At 38.8% G+C, this 16,165-nt stretch overlaps 1 protein-coding gene across 5 annotated transcripts in view; it reads left to right on the plus strand.

Moving 5' to 3' along the window:
* LOC147836458 (uncharacterized) overlaps positions 1 to 16,165 on the plus strand; it is a 455,522-nt gene that overhangs the window by 168,819 nt on the left and 270,538 nt on the right. For all 5 annotated transcript variants that reach the window (XR_015494101.1, XM_087257996.1, XM_087257997.1 and 2 more), the window contains one exon: positions 1,563 to 1,701. Coding sequence is in view for 4 of the 5 variants with exons in the window: in XM_087257996.1 (XP_087114122.1) it covers positions 1,563 to 1,701 (139 nt within the window). In the remaining variant the exon portion in view is untranslated. The remainder of the gene's footprint in view (positions 1 to 1,562; positions 1,702 to 16,165) is intronic.

Consider the following 16,165-nt stretch of genomic DNA (forward strand, 5'->3'; position numbering starts at 1 on the left):
AATCCTTTTATAAGATGAGCTACTTTCTACCATTTACATCTGCAGCTGACATCAGAACAGCAGAAACACTTTCTACTTAAAAAAACGTAGCTTTAGAGCTATAGTATTTGAATGATTCTCTAGCATTATGTCTAAAGTGATGACAAAACAGGTGATTTTTGCTCACATTTAAAGATTATAAGGCTGAACGGCATGAAACGCCATCAGTCCAGAGACATTTCCCAGTATTTCACCATTGCAATTAGGAGATCACAATAATTAACCCTGAAAAAGCCAAATTACACAAAACACTACCAGATTTCTATGGTATAAATACTGTCCTACAACATCCCAAAAAAAGAAAAAGAAAAGAGAGATCAGCTTGGAATGTAACATACCGGTTTTATAATGATTTGATCAGCTGTAGTTTGAAATTCTGTGGAGTTTTTTTCCTCTAATGGCTCAATATGCAGTCTGTGTCACCATCTTGTGAATAGACAACATTAACGTCTTTGCTTTGCTCAGTATGACAGGCTGATGGATGCAGATGCACGGTCTCTCTCTCTGTCTGTCTCTTCTCTCTCTCTCTCTCTCTCTCTCTCTCTCTCTCTCTCTCTCTCTCTCTCTCTCTCTATATATATATATATATATATATATATATATATATATATATATATATATATACTGTACATGTACACTGATACTGTATTACAACAGTATCAACTTGAAAGGTAAACTACAAGCATAGGTGCTCATCTCTTTCGTGCCAAAGGGAGAAAAAAAACATGATGTATTATCAATTATTTAATTCATTCATCTTTCTTCTGTGTCATCCCTGATTTATCAGGGGTTGCCACAGCAGAATGATCCGCCAACTACTCTGGCATTTGTTTTACACAGTGTATGCCTTTCCATATTCTCAATTATTTAACTCTGTTAAATTAACTGAGTTTTGGGAACATCTCTGAGATCTCGCATTGGTTATCTGCTGGTCATAATACAAACAAATGCTTTTTAAAAGAAGATTGTTAATTGTTTCGTTTTCAAGATCAGCCTGTAATCTTCATAAAAGCATCAAACAAGACTTAATGTTATTTATGATAACATTGTGTGACTCATGGTCTTAATCTTGGGACTTGAGACTCTTGGCCTTGTTTGTTATTTACTACACTTGAACTCTCTCCTCCTACAAGTACTTGGGATTTTAAAACCACAACTTCAGGGTTATCAGTAAATTATTGGTACATTTTCTGATTTATTTGTTAACATAGATTTTTTTTAGGAAAACAAAAAACAAAACAAGCACAACTTTTGAACATCTAACTCAAGTATTAAGTAATGAACCCAATTACCTTTTTCTCAACCAAATTATCCCGATATTGTAATTGCATCTCCAAATAAAATGGTGTAAAGTGAAACAAAATGTCCATGCTTCTTTTAGCATCATGAGTTCTGCTTATGTTTTGACAGAGATGTTGAAAACTTTGACAGCCGCATCATAAAGTGTGAATGCATCTGAATCTGCACTGCAGCTGTATTCATACCTAAGCTCAGGATTTTGAGTGTGTGCTCTGTGTTCACAGGTTCAGAGGTGCTGGGTTTTCTAATGCATATTGTCAGCTGGAAAGGAAGAGCTCTCTCAAAGGCAGAGCTGCTTCTAATCATGGCCTGCAATCAAACGCCTGTCACTGGGGATGAATCCTTCATCACAGCCCTGCACAGGTACATCCACCCGCATCCATGATCACTATGAAAGCAGAGAACTGTAGCCAACTGCAGTGTTCAAGTTCTGTATGAAATCTTACCTCTGATATCAATGTAAGATCAACAAAACCCATTTAAAGATAAGATGCTCTGAAATGAAGAGGTATTGCGAGAATTTGGTTTCCCTGAAACACTGCAATCTACTAACCATTGTCAGTATAAGGTCTTGACAATAAGGATGGCAGTGTGAGAGACGCTTGTGACAGTAGACAGGATTGTAAGTGACCTAATCGGGCCAGTGCTTGCTCATCATTGGAGTTTGTCGAAATGCATGCAAATGGACTCTTTTCACGTTTCTGGGTTTCTCAGTAGAAATTTTCATTGTCACGTAAACTTAGAGCGCAGTGAATGGGAGAGTACAACAAATATATTTTTTACTATCCTATTTACAGAAATAATAAAAGAAAAACTCCACAAAGGTGTTATCTAGACCTTCAGAAAACAATTGTCAAATTTACTGTCCTGCCTATAGACGCTGCATTAGAAACACATTGCATAAGTGGTAAATAATTTTTTGTAATTCGTATGACATGCAAAGAGGCTATACATACATAAATAGATATAAATGTTCATAAGTTCAAAAAAATGTAAATATTAAAAACTTTCAATTATTTAAGATGCTTATGACTGTCATAAGTCTTGTGAAAAGGGTTTATAGAATCAAGAAGTATCATGACAAAACAAACAGTGTTCGCATGAGCAAAAGCAAGCAGGTAAAAACATACTGAGTGCGAAAATACGAGGATGATTACAAATGCACAATATTTGTCACTTAGAGGCTATCGTCATTTAAGAGGGCTTGTGTTGCATGTCACTTGTGCTAAGAGGGGACCTTTTACTCCCCTTTTTACAAGGTGTAAAATAAGTGTGTACAGTATGTGCAGTTTCAGCTTAAAAACCGTATAATGTTATGAAACTCTTGGAAATTTTTTTAGAAAACTGCCTCTTTTCAAATCCAAATCATGCCATTTTGGTGACCGTCTCTTTAAATTCAAATAAGATTGTGCTCCCAGCCTTCTTTTCAATAGAGGGTGGAGCTAAAAAATGCCTATATGTAAGCATAGTGGCAGATTTAAAAACGACTAATGTCCATTGCTAATGAGAAAGAGATTGTCACCAATGGGCAGGGCTTTTCCCTTCTGATGACAAGTGCAAAGAGAGAATGTCAATCAAAGTGTTTATGTAAGCCGTATTTATAAAGTGTGATTCTAAAAAAGTTAAATTAATAAATGGTTTAACATTAGAAGTTGGTTATATTCACAGACTGATGCCATACAACTTTTTAAACCCCTTAGAAAAGGTTCAAGAAACCCTCAAGTACTTTTTTATTTTTATTTTAACAGATTTGTATGTGTTGAGCATTATTTAAAACAACGTTAGTACCATTCAGCTTTAATTGTGGGGAAAACTGAATCATTTTGAGCTTTTGTCATCTAATTTCATCTTCCGGGTTTAAAATAATTTTTTGGAAGGGATCAAAATCAGTGACATAGCGCCAATCTGCCTGTCCAGTGATGACGTGTTGGTTTCTCATTATTATTCATTGCTGAATTTTCTTATCCTATGAGAAGATCCTGCTTGGTAATTATTCATGACAGCACATGCTTTCCAAAGGCAAGACAGACCTGCCAAGCTGTAAGACTGCATCCGCGCACAGCACACAGTAATTTGCTCTTCATGAAGGCTTGTATGTGTTTGTTTTTCATGATCCATGGAGTTTTTTGCATGTTTCTCTTACAATTCTGTCAGGGATGATACAGAAAAGCTGTTGGTTTGCAGCCAGCATTTTTGTCGGAAGAGCAGTATGTGAATTGGAAAATGGCGGAATTTGTCTTTATCAGTTTAGTTTGTTACCATTCAGACACATTCAAGAGTTCACACTTAGATATTGCTTGACAGCTGTAAGCAGGTTTGGCATGCTGTCCCGGGAGAGAACCCTGAGCTCGGAGATAGTTGAGCCCAGGGCTCCCGCCAGGTCCATAGAGCATGTGAGGGGAGTACGAGATCAGGTGGTTCTCGAGAGCTCCCCTTTTTGTAAAGGAGAAAAGGAGGAGAAAGGGGTGGATGGGGGGTTTCTTCGGAAAACGAAGATAAGGGAGTAATATCTAGCTAGGCTACTTATAGTGGGTTAGGATAGATCTGATTGGCTAACTAATGAGTGTAGATAGGTGGCCAGCTGCTGTCAATTATATCACGTGCTCCTCTCGAAATTAGTTTAAAAACTTCACTTCAAGAGTTCACACTTAGATATTGCTTGACAGCTGTAAGCAGGTTTGGCATGCTGTCCCGGGAGAGAACCCTGAGCTCGGAGATAGTTGAGCCCAGGGCTCCCGCCAGGTCCATAGAGCATGTGAGGGGAGTACGAGATCAGGTGGTTCTCGAGAGCTCCCCAAATGCATGAAGCTCGGGACAGCAGCCGTGTATTCGAAGAAACTCCCCAAAAGGCTTGAAATGCTATATCCGGCTGCTGGATATAGTTATTTGAAAAAGAAAAGGTAAAGAGGGCTCCTTTGGAGCAAAGGGTGAAACAGGTTCCTGCGGGAACCCGAGCAGAGTTGGCTTGGGCTGTGAATACTCCTGCTTGAGTAGAGACTCGGGGAGACCCCTGCGGGGGTCAGAGCCATGGGGTGGGCGGGAATCCTGCTGGAGTCATATAAGGGAAGGGGAAGGAAGGACTCCGGCTGGAGAGGGGGGTGAAGGGGGCAGGGGGGGCGGGGACTCCGAAGGAGTAATTTGCTCGAGGAACACTCCTTGCGGAGATAGAGCTGGGAGGTGGCAGCACTATATATAATTATATATTTATATGAAACATATAGATATATAAATATATAATGGGGTAATCTAGGGCCTTGGGGGGGCGTTTTTACTCACTCTTGCGAGAGTCGAAGCTCTTGGCTCTCCTGCGGGAGAGAGAGCTGTATGTGCCATCTCCAGCTGGAGTCGGGAAAAGGAATGGTCGGTGAAGCCCCAGCTGGAGGGTGAAATGGCAGTTGGGCAATGACCCCTGCGGGGGTCCGGTGCTCGGGATTAACTCCGCGGGAGTTAGAGCTTGAGGGTGACAGCACTATGTATAAATATATATTTATATGCGTGGGTGCATATATATATACATATATATAAATAAATTTAAAAAATAAAAGATAAGTGTGAGAAATAAACAAAAATAAACATAAATAAAAGCTAGGGCCGGGGAGGGTCGGTGACATGACTCGTGTCACAGCTCGGGGTTGGGTGAGCTATTTAGCTGGCTCCAGTAGGAGTCGGGAAAGATGAGGGGGAGGTGAAGACTCTTACTGGAGGGTGACGGGCGATATAGGTGCTCTGGGGGTGTTCCTGCGGGAACAGAGCGTGAGGGTGACAGCACTATATATAAATTCATATTTATATGCGTGGGTGCATATAGATATAAATTTATATAAATAAAATCAAACGGAGAGAAAAATAAAGGGTGCTATACTATATGTCATTATGGAATGACATATAATATAAAAAGCTAAGGCCAGGGCAGTGAGATGATTCCTGCGGGAATCGAAGCTCGGGGTAACGCCCCTGCGGGGGCCAGAGCCATGGGGGGGGCGGGGTCCTACAGAAGTTAGAAAAGTTGGGGGGCAGTGAAAACTTCTGTGGCAGCGGCCGGGGGGGGGGCAGGGTTGACAAGGGGGCCTGGGCAGGGAGAGAACTCCTACTGGAGTTAGGTGAGTGAAAAGGGGGAGAAGGCTGAGTGCAAATCAGCTGGAAGGAAGAAAGGAAGTTAGATGGCTGGGTCATGCCCGCGCCCTTGGGAGACTGGGTAGTTCCTCTGCCCTCGGGAAGCTGGTATGGTTGGGTCGTATTCTCTCCCTGGACTAGGCCCATGTCCTTGGCCGCTGGGATTACTGCGTCTGCTGGTGAGGGTCCTCTGAGCTTCCCTGAGATGGCTGTGGCTGAGTCAGATATAAGATTTGAAGGCGTCGGGAGACCACCTTCCTAGTGTTTGTATGTGTTGTTACGATAGCCCTTGTGTGCTGCTGTGGTGGTGGCTCCAATTCTGAATGAGTGACTGGATTATGAATCTGGTGGGAAGCCTGAATAGTCCTATGACTTTAAGGTGTTTTGAAACCAAAAATGGTATTGAACGGAATGTGTGGATGTGTTGAGCAGTGAGAAACTGATGAAGTGTTCTGGGGTAACTTAAAATGTATAAATGAATGCTGACGCAAATGGTGTATGCTGTGGTTATGGGATTATCATCTTAAAAGGAGAGATGGAGTCAGCTGCGGCTCTGCTTCTGATACCAGTTTCTGAAAATAAAGCAAAAAGAGAGTCAGCGATTTCCTATGCAACTAGGAACATGTACAACAGTAATTTATTTTTTTTTATTTTTATTTATTTATTTATTTATTTTTCAGAATGTATTGACTATATTGCGTTAGAAGCGCATTGGCGGCCCCGATAATATACCCCACGAAGGGGGCAGTATCTGTGTAAAAAGGATATGCTGAGGATGAAATTGAATAGCTAATAAATGAATGGCTTCTATTCCAGCGCTTAAGGAAGGAAGCATAAGCAGGTCGCATGCTTTAAGCGCCACCTGATGGTTACAAACCTTTATGAATTCTTTTCTGTTAAACCAGGAGTCACCAAACATGGTACCGGTGGGCACCAGGTAGCCCACGAGGCTCTCGTGTGTTGCTCACAGGCCTGTTCTAAAATAGCTCACCATAACGCCACTTACAAGTAAGCTTTCTCTAATATAGAAGTAATCATTTAAAAATGTAAATATTTGCAAAGATAAATAAAATAGTGTTGCACATTGATATATTAATTACAGGGTATTTCCTACCCTGTTAAATCATTGTTGGTAACTTTAAGAGAATCATAACATGATCAGTGACTTCACCTGAATGAATATTATTAATTATTACCAAAAACTTAAATTATAAGTAAATTGAGCAATTTGTTATTTGAGAAGGGTTTATCAAACTGGTAGCCCTCCATGTTAATCGGTGCCTGAAAGTAGCTCTTAGTTTCAGAGGTTGGTGACTCCCGTGTTAAACGCTAAAGACAACATTTTGAAGAAAGCTGAAAACCTGTAACCATTGACTTTCACAGGAAGGAAATAAATACTAAGGAAGTCAATGCGGCTGTCCGTAGTGCCCAGCCACAATTCATGACACTTCGTATTCTGCCGCGCCGCGGAGCGCTATTTGTATAATTGATTAGTTTATTTGATAAAGTATGAATGCGCGAGTCTGGTGTGCATTAATCTACTATTCTCTGTCGTAAGCGCACCGCGTCACTGCGCCGTCGGCGCCTCTGGTGCGCGACGCTCTTCAGGCAGAGTTTGTTACGGCCAAGATCGGATTTAGATCATTTCTCTTCTATTCCGGAGATTGCTGCTGCGAGATGAAGTTGGTGAGTGACGAAAAGGCATCCCTGCGGGATATTGCGCATGTGTGTTTGATGTTCTAAGATGGAGAGCAGTTTATGCTTAGCGTGATATTTCTTCCAGAATATAAAAGGGGACTGATTTGTCGATTCATTTATGTAGCTTATTAATGCTTGAAATTCTATGACTCCAAATTGATGCTTAAGAATTCTATAGAAGTGCTTAAGCCGGAGGTTCTTCCGCAATGAGAATGCAAATATTAAAAAACCGGTCACTAGTTTAGCTGGGGGATATTAGAGAGAGAGAAACGGGGAACTTTTAGGTGAATTACGTGCAAACGCCGTAGTTATTGACGAAATCCAGCGGATCGTTTTTAAGCATAAATGTGTGGGCTACTTCTGCATCCGAATGTTAAACGGACTGCGAAATATAATTGTGACCTCCGATTGCCAGAGATCGGGTGGCAGGTATAATGTTGATTGCAACCGAGCGCTGCAGCCGTCTAGATTAGATAGATTGCTTGGTTTATAACGTGATAATTTAAGCATATTCATCAGGCAGAATCATGCTGCTAAAGCTGAAAAAGGCAGAATTATGAGGAGATGAAAGAGCCGTTATTAGACGTTTTTGGAAACGTTCTAATGCCCATTTCAGTAGGGCTGGTATGGATGTGCTTAATAGGGAATTGCTCTGTGATTTCTGGTGTAGTGTTGGTGGACAGCTAGTGAGGTTGTGGGAAGGGAGCGCCGAGATCGGCTGTGCTTCAGTATACGAAACCTGGAATGAGAAATTCAGAAAATTAGGTCAGTTACAAACGTAATTCAGTAAAAGCATAAACATGTTGACAAAAGTCGACAAGCAATTTCTGTTTTCACTAGGCTTAGCACTTGGCTGACTGCGTATGCACCGCCGCAGTAGCTGCGAGCTTGTATAAATTAGAGGGGAAAAAGCAATGATACGCAAGGTAGAGGGGCGGGGTGCGTAGTCCGTAGGTGGTAAGGATCGCTGAAAGAGGAGGACTGGAGTGTGCACTGGAATCGGGAGCTGCAGGCTGGAAGAGGTGAGGTGGGATTCCCAAGAGTTGCTTTATTGTCCGGGAGATTGGTTTTATCCGTGTTTAGAATTATGATTGCTGCCATATGTCCAAATCCAATATTGCTTTTTAATCCTTTCCTTGATTCTCCGGGGAGGCGGAGAGATTGCGGGTTTAATGTCTGTTTAGGATAGGGGGTGTGGCAGGAGCGTGTTATGTCCTGGGGGTGGCGGTGAAGACGTGGATTCGCAAGTTTTTTGGGTTTAATGCAGCGGCTTTGAATTGTGGTCCCGGCGTCTAGGAGTTTGGAGGAGTTCAGTGACAGTCGTTGTTGGATATGAGAGACGCATGATGATGCTGGAGAAGGTACGTAGCGGAACTGGGGATTGCATTGTGATCTGGCTGGAGTGGATAGGCCTACGGCCTCTTGTTGGAGCCTCGGTCTCGAGCTGACTTTCATGCTGGGCTGGTTGTTGTTAAGACGGGGCTGGTGTTTCATGGAGCGCGGAGCTTTCTTTCTTGTATGTAGCTGCGCTGATGCTGTTGTGATCTCCGCCGCCGTCGCTGTTGTTGTTGTTTTTGTCATTTTTTGTAGTTGCTGACGATGGTAATAAAGGTGGTGTGGAATTGTAGTTGAAGGATAGTAGGAGATGTGGAGGATCCGTTTTGTCCGTGAGTAACTCTGGAGGAGCTAGAGCGGACCTGTCGTTTGTTTCTTCGGAAAACGAAGATAAGGGAGTAATATCTAGCTAGGCTACTTATAGTGGGTTAGGATAGATCTGATTGGCTAACTAATGAGTGTAGATAGGTGGCCAGCTGCTGTCAATTATATCACGTGCTCCTCTCGAAATTAGTTTAAAAACTTCACATGGTAAGAGACCTGCTGCACTGTAGTGTCTGCATTCAGACTCGGGGATTGAGGAGAGAAGTCCTCATTTATAGTGTTTATATAAACATGATTATCTATATAATGATACAACTAATTGTGGTCTCTCATTTTGTGAGCCAAATGACAGTTGTTCTTCCTCCTATTTTTTGGCCACGCCCACTTCTTCCTCTGCTCACAGTGCTCTACGCCTATCATAAAGCATTTTTTTGAAAAAATGTCTGAGGTAGACTTGAACTGAAAGAGGGAAACCCCCATGGCCCTTTATGTTGCAGATTTATTAAAAGTGTGTTTTAAGTGGTTTTGGGTCCACAGTACAAACGGTGTCCATCATTGAAACAACCCTAGATTGATGCTCACTACATCCTCATTAGAGCTTATCAGTATCATTCTCATGCAATCAGAGACAATGAAACCAGAACAGACTGAAGGCAGTGTATGATTGCAGTGCAAGCTGAACTGCATATCGGGAATAAAAGGGTATACAAATTTCCTCATGAAATTACAATGGAACCTTCACCTGCTGCTTGTCTTAAACAGTAAGTGTCTCAGACGCCACATTTATTATCGCAAACGTTGCTCGGTTGAAGATTTACCATGACCTCCTTGGCATGTGTAACCATGCGCATTGACTCTAATGATGTCTTGCTTGTTACTTTAAAAAAAAAGGGCTGAATTCCCAAGAGCCCAAAGGGAGAAAGCATCCGCATCATCATTATAAACGTTCGCATACTTGGCCACATGGAGTGGGTTAATTACTATGTTATGAGCAGGACTACATTGAGCTTAGGGTTCTGATCTTCACTGACTCACTGTGTGTTTGGTGTCCTGGAGCTGTGCATCATGACAGACACTTCTGATCCCGATCTCTCTCATGCTTTACTGTGGGTAATGATGCCACTTAGAGCTAACAATGACTGTGTTCAATCTGTGAGCTGTTATAATGGTGTTTTGAACGAAGAGCATGTTATGTTTCTTTCTGTCAGTTATGCTATTGGCTAATAGGCTTTCTACACTGCAAATTTCCTTTGCGTCCGTCAGCTTTTATCATTAACCTGCCTCAGGATTCAAGACAAAACGACTAAAATGCCAGATTAAATTGGAGAAAAAATGCACATCCATGGATGCGGTCAAAGAGATTTAAATGACAGGGTTTTGGTAGTACAAGGTTTGCTGCCAAACTGCATTCTTTTAGCGCAGGAGTTTTGCTGCCTTTGCTACTTTCCAAACAAACAGACATCACAGGCCATCCAATCACCCAGGTTTGTCACAGGTCTCAGCCGCTGCAACACTATTTTGCTGTTGCTATAGTTACCCGTGCATACCTTTAAGAGCTACCCAGTCTTATGCTTCTTGGCAGTTCACTTGCTAAATATCTTATCTTGTGTCAGAGACCTTGGTCAGATCAAAAGAAAGCAGGCATACTGACCACCCACACCTGTTCACTGACTGTCTGATGTGTGTGTGTGAAGATACATATACATGTTATAATGTTCTAATCACAGTAGTTTTCTGAATGAGCACATTAGTTGAATGAGTGATTCAACTGTCAGTTCTTCTGTACTGGCTGCATCTGAAATCAAAAACTTTAATATTATCAATTTTTTCCACATATGATTACTTTATTTCAGATGATTTATTGCAATTTCGTTTTTCAGATCTTGTGTTTGGATACGTTTGGCTTGGAAAATAATGCAGGGCATGGTATTTTAAAGGGGTGGTCCAGAGGGTTTTTTAAGGCTTGGTTGTGTTTATGCAAAACAATGTGTGTTCATGCTTCATTTGTAAAAAAAAAATAATAATAAAAAAATCATATTATTTTTTTAATTATCTTACTTTAAATAAATACAGCTACTCTGCTAACATGAAAATATAATATTTCCTAGTTCCTCCAAAATGCCACCCTCAAGAGGCTCTGATTGGTCAGCTAATATAATGTGCTGTAATTTGTGGATCGGCTCTACGTTACCAGGAAGCATCACGGCTCGACTAGCACGTGCTGTGCTTCTGTTGTGTAAATACTGTCAGTCAGTGTAACTGTTAGCCGTATCAGTTTGAACCTGAATCAGACAGAAAATGAAGAGGACCCAGATTAACCTCATGCCTGCTCTCTTATTTAAAATCTGACAAGTGTCATTCACATATATTTGGGTTATAAGCATGTGTAATATGAAACATTCACATATCTTTTGCGAGTTCATTATTTGAGATGTAGAACACATGGAAAGCGGCTGCATAGAAAGACACTGCAGCGCTGCTGAAGATTGTGGGTGTTTACAGGGGTTTGACAGATAAAAATGGATTTGTAGCTAAATTGTTAAAGATGCCAAACAGCATTTACTATTGTTTACATCCTTCTTTACATCATTGCTACACATACCATTCACAGTAGAAACTGTGGATGTAATTGATCACATTTAACATATAAAAAAACTTACAGGTTGTGGATACAATCCACAGCTCTTTCTATTATGGTTAAAGCTTCTCCTTATGAGGAGTTTTTAGCCGAATCCAGCACTAAACTGGGAGAGATTCTGGAAGTTCTCCTTTGTCAAATGCTAGAGCTGTATATATTTTTTATAATTCTCTGGAACACAATTAAAAAGATATTGTAAGCACGTCTCACCTTGTGTCATGTCCTTTGGAAGCCCAAATACAGAAACAGAACAAGGTCTGTGGAAATAGCAGCGTTTGGATGGCATTTTAGCTTTCTCTGCTGTAACATTACAGCGCCTCTGGCCAGGCCCCTTTGCTGTGCAGGGTGTGTGCACGTGGTGTACCCAGATGTATTGTTTTGTAGTCCCTAAACTTTATTCCCTATAGGCTTTGCTAATCTAACTCTGTAAAAGCCAATTTTTAAGTTGAGTGTATTTTGTTCCTCCAGATTCTCTTTGTATTCCACAGTAATATTTAGTATATGTCTTTAAAATTGTGGTGGAAAGACTTGTTTAAAGTTTTTGGGCTTATTCATGGTCTACTGAAAGGAATTTGTAAATTCTGATGAGTTGCCTTTTAATATTTGATGGATGAACTGTGAGTAAATCGATGATGCCCCACAGTCATTTTTTTAACTGACTGTTCTCAATTTAACACATTTTACTCCCAATCACACATAGCACCATGAGGTGTAGGAAAAAGGTGGATAAATAAGGTGAAAAACAGAAAGTGATGTGTAGTATGTCAGAATTGACAGTAAAAAAAGAAGACAAAGTGCCTTCCAATGAGATTCTGAAAGGAATACTCCACGTTTTTCAAAGATTGGCTCATTTTACAACTCCCTAGGAATGAAAAAGTTTTACCATTGTTCAAGTTTTACCATTACTGAATCCAGTCAGCCAGTTTTTGGGCCTGTCAGGAGCACCTTTAGCTTAGCTTAGCATAAATTACTAAATCAGATTAGACCATTAGCTTCTTGCTGAAACATTACCAAAGAGTTTCGTAAATGGTCCGAATGGTCTAAGCTTGACTTCTCTGTGGTTCCATCATGTACTAAGACTGACAGAAAATGAACAGTAAATATTTTCTTGGCACTATACTTTTATTCTGGCATAATAATCAAGGAACTTTATGGATTATCGATTGCCAAAACTCTTTTGGTAATTTTTGAGAGAAATGCTAATTGACTCATCTGATATAGGCTACATTAAGTGCAGTGTTGGGCAGTAGCATCTCTAAAAGTAGTGACGCTACTAGCTTAGCTACATTTTTCACTAGTGTGTCAGTAGCGTTGCTACTTTCTAAATCAAATAGCTTTTCAGTAGCGAGGCTATTTTTTGGTCTAGTAGCATAGTAACGTCCACACAACCTACATTTACCGATAACAGACTCACGGACCTATGAGGCCAGTGCCTAGCCTGATTAAATTTAATCCATATGATGGCAAGAATGACAATTTCTTCTTCCTATTTTACGGTGGTTGACAACAAACTTTTCGTTGTGTTACTACCATCTCTCTCTCTGGTCGGTGACGTTGGGAAAACAATTAGGCTAACAACAATTAGGCAAACTCAGGAGTTATTTAGGAGTTATTTCTGGAGCAGGATTCCTTGTGATTATACCTCGAGAAGTATATAGTTTACTTTACTAACAGCTAAAGTGTGCTATGGTAATTATTTGTTATTATAAACTATTAGTCAACGATAGTTACTAAAGATACTATAATGATACTAATTTACATTTATGTAGTGTAATTCATTAATGAAGAGTATATATATATATATATATATATATATATATATATATATATATATATATATATATATATATATATATATATATATAGGCTAATGCTCATTGACAGTTTTATTGATCACTAAGATATGATCGACTTGGATTTAAGTTGCTTCGATTTTAAAAATGAAAATGCCAAAAATAGCTTAGATGTAGCTAAGATACTTTAGCCAAGTAGCTTTTAGCTTAGCTTGCTACAATTCTCATGAGGTATCTTTTAGTGAAGTTAAGCTACATTTTAAAGAAGAGTAGCTAATAGCTTAGCTCACTACATTTTTCAAGTAGCTTGCTCAACACTGGTTAAGTGTCCATTGGTATTTGCAAATTATGGACACTAATATTCCAAGGCTACATGACATGATTTGTAAATGACAGTGAAATGACATAAATGATACTGCTAAATGTTCACTTTGGTGAACATAATACATCCATATTGAGTACAAAAAATTACACTAAATAAGCTACATTTTTAAGGCCAATTCAAAATTAGTGACTACTGAAAAGAGAATACGATTTAGGATTCAGCTACTGAACGAATTGATTCATAAAGTGTGACTCAGTGACTCGCACACACTTTCCACCACCTACAACAAGTCACTGTAGCCACTAATGGACCGATAGCTTGCGTACATTTTTGTGCCATTTTCCAAGTAGTTTTGCTTTCCATTTTTAAGCTATGCATTATGTCTGTTCACTGACATAAAAAAAGAAAACTAAAATATTAAATAAAATGATCCGCACATGCCACATTCTCCAAATCTTTGGAAAGAGTTATTTTTTTGCTACATTTTCATCCACAATGGCAAATAAATGTTTCCTCCTAACTGAATTTAATTAAATTCAAGGCATGCTGGCAGGATGGTATTTTGTAGTGGACACGTGTGACCTTTTACGATCACTCCAATAAAACACGCTCTGTGTACACTCAAACATTTTTGTTTCTGAATTCAAACAGTTTCATCAAATCCAGCATTTCGGCATTTGTGACCTGAATGCCAATGACTATGAGCTTTTTTAGATGAATATGTATAATTCATGTATAATTCACGTCTTGAGTTTTGTTCGCTTGAGGCTTATGTGCAGAACAGCGAATTAGAGTGTAGCCAAAGAACATATTAACATATGTCAACCCATGGGATCTGGGTTGGTGCCATTCATTTCAATGCAAACCCCTGCCAGTGCCCCTCTTAAATGTTAAAAGGCATTTTTTTTAATTCACGAGCAAACAATATAATTATGTACCCTGTGAAAACAACACCGGTGTTTAGTAGGTTCACACTCAGTGTAATGTTTATGACTGATATGTTTGCACATTGATTTGCTTAGTGATGAACATTTATTTGATAGATATGATCGGTGATCATAACTTTGAGATTTATAAAATGACATTTGCATTACATTAAACACATTGTATGCATGTAAAGTCTTATGACATTATGCTTGATGTAATGAGTTATAATCCTCAGTCAGTGCATCCTGCAATATCTAAAAAAAAAAAAAATTGTACACTGGAAAATAAGCTTTTCTTAGATGTATTTTGTCTTGTTTCTAGTCCAAATATCTAAAAATTCTTAAAACTAAGCATTTTTTAGAAAGGAAAAAATATCATCTTGTTTTAAGAAATTCTATGCTAAAATTGATAATGTGGTCAGCTAAATAATCATGTTTTGTCTTGAAACTCTTGAAACAAGACAATAAATCTAAGGAAGATTTTTTTTACAGTGTAGATATTATTTTACGGTTGTCCACAATTTTCTTTTGAATATCTGGCCTCACAATTTATTGTTTTGCTTGAATATTAATATACTAAAAATATAGTTTGGATTTTAAGATTCAAGATTTTGATTGTTGTTCAATATAAACAATAATCATTCCTGACAACAATTTTAATTAATTAATTATAAAATAATTACACATAAATATAATCCAACAATTACAATGGTTTTAAATACACTACATGCATTAAAACTTTTTTTCCTAGCGTAGACTGGAACAGCTGATTAATATTGTTCAGATAAAAACAAAATGGGCTTAAAATGTAAGATTGGGTAACTCTTGAACAACAAGAGTTGTTTTGGACCCTTAACCCCCACTTGTTAAGGGTCCAAAAGTATTTGGACAGAATAATAATCATTAATCAAACTTTCACTTTTTAATACTTAGTTTGCAGTGAATTACAGCCTGAAGCCTGGAACACATAGACATTATCAGACGCTGGGTTTCATTCCTGGTGGTGCTCTGCCAGGCCTCTACAGCAACTGTCTTCAGTTCCTGCTTGTTCTTTGGACTTTTTATGCTGTTCAAGAGTTTGATTCAATATTTTGTTAAATATAAACCATAGTCATTCAGGTGAACAATGATTTAAATGTAGATTTTTAAAAATCTGAATTATTATTATTATTACAAATTAAAAGTATTTTCTAACATAACTTAATTTTCTTCTTATTCTTCATTCAGTACATGTACTGTATCAGCAAATAATGTTGATTAATGAATTTTTGATTAGTGACACATTCATGACTGTCATGTTTACCATCAGTTTGCTTACTTGGTTGGGGATTCATAATATGACATTCGAGTTCCATTAAAAGCATTCAATGCTTGTAACGTCATATGGCATTATGTATATTCATTAGGATCAGTGAGTAAAGATTTTTATGCATTAAGACTTTAAATGCATTTGATGATATCAGATAACATTTTCATTCTGGTAATATGGAATATCTACAATTTTCAAACAAAGAAACAAACAACAAAACGTATTTCTGTTGGAAATCTTGTCTTACAACTGAATATTTGGGTCTGAGATTGATTAAAAAAACACAAACATGAAGGATGCTTGGCCAGGTCCTGTTATTTTCTGTGTTGTTGTCGCGACTCACTGAACGGCTTTCATTTTTTTTCT

Source organism: Danio rerio, chromosome 6 (genome assembly GCF_052040795.2).
Source record: "Danio rerio strain M-AB ecotype USA chromosome 6, GRCz13ab, whole genome shotgun sequence".
NCBI classification, from domain to species: Eukaryota; Metazoa; Chordata; class Actinopteri; order Cypriniformes; family Danionidae; genus Danio; species Danio rerio.